Here is a 6295-nt window from a genome sequence, read left to right as displayed (position 1 = left end):
TATTATTCAATCAATGAGTGAGTGTTCTGTGAATGTAGTAAATGTAAATGCATGTGTGGACATGCTGAGATTGTGTGTGTGTGTGTGTGTGTGTGTGTGTGTGTATAAATATGTGTGTTTTTTCCCACCCAGAGTGTGTAAATGCAGTTAAACTGGGCCCGTGGCTCCCATGGAGGGTTCTCGTACTTGGTCTCGTTTAGGATAGTGATCGCCGAGAGCCACGCGGAAAAACCAAACATTATTTGTATTTACAGCGTTTTGCATCCAAGACCCAAGAGCTTTCTCAATGTGGGGCGGGGGGAGACCGAAAAAAAAAATAAGAAAGAAAAATACAAAAATATACAGAGTCGATATGGAGCTTTAGTGACAGTTCTTAATAAATAAAACAGATGCATCTCAATAAACCAGAATATCATCGAAAAGTTGTTTTTTTTTCTATTCAGAAATTCAATTTAAAAACTTGAACCTCATTAAATAGTTGGCTTCTAAACACATTGATTTATTTCTATTTTTTTCCTTCATTAATTCTGATGACTATGGCTTACAGCTAACAAATATGCAGAATTCAATTTCCCAGAGTTATAGTTAAGCTATTACATAAAACTAATAGAACATTTTACATCCAGGATTGATAACATACTGAAAAGTAACTCCATGTAGGCCTGTCACAATAATCAATAAATCCATTAATCGCATGATAAATTAAAATAAAATAAACTCAATCATTTCCATTTGCATGATTTATCGTTTATTTCTTTTTTCTCTCTCTCTTTCTCAAAAACTGGATGATAAAAGTCTTCAGTTTGGTGCTTTGGTCTCAACCAGGACAATTTTGTTTACAAAGACTTCAAAATTAATTTTATTTGTTGTTTTGTTTATTTATTTTGGATATTTAACATGTCTTCTAGTTCCAGTGTTAATGTGCTCTTGCATTATTATTTTGCCATTATATTGCTTAAAAACGGTCTCAAAACAATAATATTATCGTTTATCGCAATAACTTCTGGAACAATTTATTATCCAGCAAAATGTGTCATTGTGACAGGCCTATTGTATGGTATATGTGCACTGAATACTTGATTTGGGCTTCTTTTGCATGAAGCTGCATCGTATCGATACGCTGCTGCATGGAAGCTCACAGATTATCTACTGGATTCAAATTTATAAACCTGTTTTTTTTATACTGGTACTTTTAACAAACTGGGCAAAAAAAAAAGGAAAAAAAATCTGCACACCAAGGAAATATTCTGATACTGATATTGTTTCCATTGCAGGACAGGCTTGGCACGAGGAATGTGACATCTGCAGCTCGTCTCCTGGACTGGTCACTGTGAATACTGACTCCCTTCACTGTCACCGTGTGTTTCTTCCACCAAACTTTCCATTATTTTGCCTGTACTCTCTGAACAAGCTTCTTCTTCTTCCTCTTCTTCCTCTTCTTCTTCTTCATTAGTTAATGAATTCACTGGTTTGTAACAGTCAAATCTTTTGCAAGCCATAACCATAAGATTAATAGAAATAAAAGTTTGAAATATATCAGTGTGTGCAGCGAACCATGTTGATTACAGAAGTAAAGTGACTTTTGATTATAATCTTTTTTGTTTTTTTCCAGATTTATTTACATGCACCTGTAAACCAAAACCCCCAAAACTGCCATTCATTAAAAAAAAAAAAAAAAAAAAAAAAACTCAGCAGATCCACTTTGTGCTGAAACAAACAAACAAACAAAAAAAACAACAATAAATATGAATGGTTATTTCCATCAATACTTCCATATTACCTCTTATAATTCAGAACATATAATACAAACACATGCTCTTAAAACTCTCCGTCTCGTTTCGTTTCTCCTCCAGTCACTGCTTCTGTCCTGCTGACATGTCCAGCGTTTAACAGCCATCAGTGCAAACTTCATAGACACTCTTGTTAATCATACACACAGAACCGTCTTCATTGCATAACATCGTAGCAGTATTGCACTACATCTTCACGTGTGTGTCTCACCCTCTCACGCACGCACCCACAAGCTCACGCCACTCATTTATGTATTATACATCATAACCACCATAGGCTGGATTCCTTTTATAGCATTATCTATATTGTATAACAGACGTGTTCCTGCAACAAACACACACATCCAGTCACACAGAGACACACAGCTGCATTGCACATGTTTTTCAATTAGTTCTTTTTTTTGTTTTTTGACATTTTCCGCCCCCTCCCCCAAATATTACCGTTTCATATTTATGTCAGGTTTGCTTTACATCAGCTTTAAATGGTTCATTTTTTTTATATATATCAGTGTAGCTTTTTGCTTAACAACAATAAAATGAGAATATGGGGGCAAACCCAACAACCAAAATACTATTTTACCCAAAGAAATCAATGAAATATTATTTGGAAATGTTGATTATTCTTTACAGACTTAGTCCTGTTAGAAATTGTCATAAAAAAGATATATATTTATATATATATTTATATATAGAGGCCATTTCTTTTTTATAGTCTTTAAACATGACTTATAGTTAATTTGTATGGACTCGAGAAGGAGAAAGAAGCAGAGAAAAGTGGAAGAGAGAGAATAAAAGAAGACCTATTCCTCCTCACACACACACAGAGGAGTTTCCACACATGCACAGCTGTGCAGAGACGCTCACGGATACAGACTCACGCGCAACTGGCTTACGCTGCGGCCACTGGAAACAGTGTGCGTGTCTGCGCGTTGAAAGGGGATCTCCTGGAAGAGTGACCGGCAAGGTGAAGCCGAGAGCTCTGCTGTTTGTGCCTGGAGAGATAACATTCATCCTGGATTCCGACTAGCAGGTCAGAACAGCTGCAGACGGGTGTTGCCAGGTTCACAGCTGAGGGTCCAACTCCACGTGTGTGTGAGGGTCGCCGGATGGGGGTGCGAGGTTTGTACGCGTGTGTGTGTGTGTGTTTTGCGTGCGGGTGCGTGAGAAGCCAAACCGTGTCGGATTATCAGTTTCCGCTCAGGGCCAGCCTCTCGTCTCCTTACTCCTCTTCTTTTATAAGACATGCTAAAACCCTCCTTCCCAATAAAGAGGCAGAGAAGAAGAACATACAGTGCCTTGCAAAAGGATCCATTTATCTGAAGCTTTGCCAACGTTTTGTCATGCCGCAACCGCAAAACTTCAAACGCTGGTGTGTTACGAGCCAGACCAGCGGAAAGTGGGGCATATTTATTTCAAAAATATTTAATGACTAAAAATCTGAAAAAAGCGGTGCATCTTTATATTTAGACCCCTATTAAGAAGTGATAAGAATTCTTAGATAAAAAAGCTGAAATAACTTTGTGAAACTACACATCAGACTGAGAAGAGCGTCCACACACAGTCACAGAGTGGTGGCAGCATCATATTGTGGGGATGTTTTTCTGCAGCAAGGACACAAAAGCTGGTCAAATCTGATGGATAAATGGAGATAAGCGCAGGATTATCCTGGGAACAATCCACCGGGGGGGAGAGATTCGTCTCCGAGAAAAGACTTTAAACATATAGCCGGAGCTGCGGAGGAACAGGTGCGATCAAAGAATAATAATGTGCCTGAATGTCCCAGTCAAAGGCCAGAACTAAACCCAATAAGACACAGTATCCATCCAGAGTAAGATATAGTCGCTTACCCCCATCAGTGTGTGAATAGATGGGTAAAGCGCCTTGTACTCTCCCAGACTAGATAAAGCCCTTTTAGCTTTTGTATTTTTAAAGAGTTTCTACCAAGAACTGACTCCAGGGAGTTGAATGCAAAAGCAAAACAACATTTTTTAAATTATATTTGTAAAATAACTTTGGAAAGCACAAATCCTCATCCGTTCACTTAACAATTACGGACAATATTCTGTTCACTTATCACAAATCCTACAAGGCTGTGGCTTGAACATGACAAAACGTGAGAAAGCTCAAATATTTTCGCAAGATACTGTACCTTTTAGCCGTTCTTTTGTTTTTCCCTATTTTTTCTGAGATTTTTTTTTTCTTTCCTCTGTTTTTCTCTGATAACTCCATCAGTGAAGATGCATGCTTCAGCTTATAATGAGTTTTTAATCGAACTTAACTGCAACGCCTCGAAAATCTGCCTCACAATATTTAAAATGGGCAACAGAAGAAATGTTTGTCTTGGTTACAGAGATGTTGTTTCAAGTGTGCACCAAGAACCAAGAAGAGGTTGACAAAAAGTGCTGAGAGAAGACTCCTGGTCAAGGGAGCGGGCCTCGCTAGAATCTGAAGTATTCTCCAAAGACGCTAGGAGGTCGTTTAAAAAAAAAGAAGAAAAAAAAGAGAGATGCTAAAAGGCTCTTTTGTTAGCATCTCCATCCCGGGGATCACCGTCACGTAGAAGTGCCTAGTGTGGGGCAGGAGACTTGAGATAGGCAGAGAAGTTGAGGTCTACCCTCTGCTTTACTCCAAAGTCTACTCAGACACATCTACACTCTTTCGAAATCCACAGAACATGGACCGCAGCTCACACACAGGATCAAAATGCAGTTAAAATCTGCCTGAAGTGGCCGTCTGCATGTGGATTTTCAATGGCCGAAACATTAAACTGGATTTTTTTTGTTGAATGCGAGTTCATTTTTGGCCAATTTCGTCTGGTGAAGCCACTGTTTAAATCCAGCGCTCATTTTAATGCTAAATACCAACTGATCCTAAATGGTAAAGTAAAATTACACTAAAATCTTTTCTCCCGATCTCGTTCAGTTGAACTCACAACATAAGCTTGTTCGCCTTGTTTTTTGTTTTTGTTTTTTTTCTTAAAAAAAGTCTCCTTTTTGGTATCCTTACTTGCCTCGCGGTGTCGTTTTCCCGTGCTTTCCCGCTCGTTGCAGGCGTTTAGTCTCTCTGTGTCGTTAAGCGGCGGTCGCCTAAGCACGGACTTCGCTGGAGGACGGGAGGACGGACGGGAAGGCAGGCGAGGCTGGCTCGGCTGTGACGGGTGAATGGCGGCGGCGGTCTGTGGCTGTGAGGGTCGGGAGGCGAGGGCGGGTCGGGTCGGTCGCAGCATCACAGCCTCTCCCGAGTGGGGATCCAGATGTAAGGCCCCGATTGCTCTTCGATCACTGTCTTTACTTTGTGATAAACCTCTTCAAAGCTCTCCCCTTCCACGACGGCTGCCACCGGAAAGCAGAGAGGAGGCGAGAAAATGTTGAAAACGAGACTTAATGCACAGGACACTGTAAGAACTGCGTCGTATTTTAACCTAAAAAAACACACACATCCGGAAAATGACTCTCACTCTTTGTGATTGGTTGTAAATCACGGGTGGCACCAGATTTGAGAAGAAACCTGGCATCCGCGCTCCGACTACTGGGGAGATTTGCCCTAAATGTGTCTGTGAAATGTTAAAACGCTCTGAGCCCTCCCAAAAGGCACCAGGAGGGCTCAAAGCATTTAACTCACTCGGTTAAACAGAAGCAGCTTATCACTGTGAAGGCAGTGTACGTGGCCATTGCAATGTGTTGGCCTTTAAATGGTGAGGAAAAAATGTACGGGGAGAACATGGAGGAACTCAGGCTAATAATAAACTGAGACAAAAGGTATTTTTACCCAGCATATGTCTGCTGCGTTTACCTGAGAAGCACTCGATGAAGTCCTGTTCTAGTTTGAGGGCTCGGTCCATTGCTTTCCTGGCCTGCTCCTCCGTCAGCCGGGTGTTGATTTCTCTGGTGATGCCATATGCAGAAACTTTCATCACACACCGTTTTCTGTTTGCGGCGATAACTGCTAAAGGAATCTCTTTTAAAGATACGTACAAAACGTTCTCCAGTGACTTGGGCCGGACAAAGATTGCGATGGGGTGAAGTTGAGCAGCTTGTAGTCTACGCACAGCGTTAGCCGAAACATCCAGGATGCAGTGCTTTCCCTGCTGCTCGGGGAAAAGATAAAAAAAATAAAAATAAAACAAACATTGACATGAACTGCTTTGGGCCATGAAAGGAAGGAATCTGCTAACTGGTTGGACGATAAGATGCTGGAGGCTGATTGTAGTTAGTGCAGTAAGGACGCCACGTCCCAAAAAACAGCGCATTGCATATATAGAACAACTTAACTCAATTCACTGATGTACAGAGGAGAGAAATATGTGGTTTTCAAAAGGAGAGTTTGGGGTTTTTGCATATTTTATAGAATCATTTAGTTGAAGTTTTAGTTCTGCCAGCTTCCAGAACTACAGGCTGAAGATTTTGACTGTTCCTTGCTAAACAGCTGCAGTGCCACCAAAAGGTAATTTTCAAGTGCATTTGCGGATAGATAATTGTATTTATGTGTATGAATTACAGTATTAT

At 40.5% G+C, this 6295-nt stretch overlaps 1 protein-coding gene across 3 annotated transcripts in view; it reads right to left on the bottom strand.

The window, feature by feature from the left end:
- Positions 1 to 3977: 3977 nt before the first annotated feature.
- Positions 3978 to 6295, bottom strand: part of LOC106935253 (disks large homolog 4) — an 88229-nt gene continuing 85911 nt past the window's right edge. For all 3 annotated transcript variants that reach the window (XM_015015620.1, XM_015015619.1, XM_015015621.1), the window contains 3 exons: positions 5765 to 5877; positions 5583 to 5674; positions 3978 to 5122 (listed from right to left, as the gene is read on the bottom strand). In XM_015015620.1, the coding sequence (XP_014871106.1) occupies positions 5016 to 5122; positions 5583 to 5674; positions 5765 to 5877 (312 nt within the window). In that variant the 3' untranslated portion in view covers positions 3978 to 5015. The remainder of the gene's footprint in view (positions 5123 to 5582; positions 5675 to 5764; positions 5878 to 6295) is intronic.

Source organism: Poecilia latipinna, unplaced genomic scaffold (assembly GCF_001443285.1).
Source record: "Poecilia latipinna isolate Pla-1442-1.1 unplaced genomic scaffold, P_latipinna-1.0 Scaffold1935, whole genome shotgun sequence".
Taxonomy (NCBI): Eukaryota; Metazoa; Chordata; class Actinopteri; order Cyprinodontiformes; family Poeciliidae; genus Poecilia; species Poecilia latipinna.
This window is presented reverse-complemented; position numbering and strand designations above follow the sequence as displayed.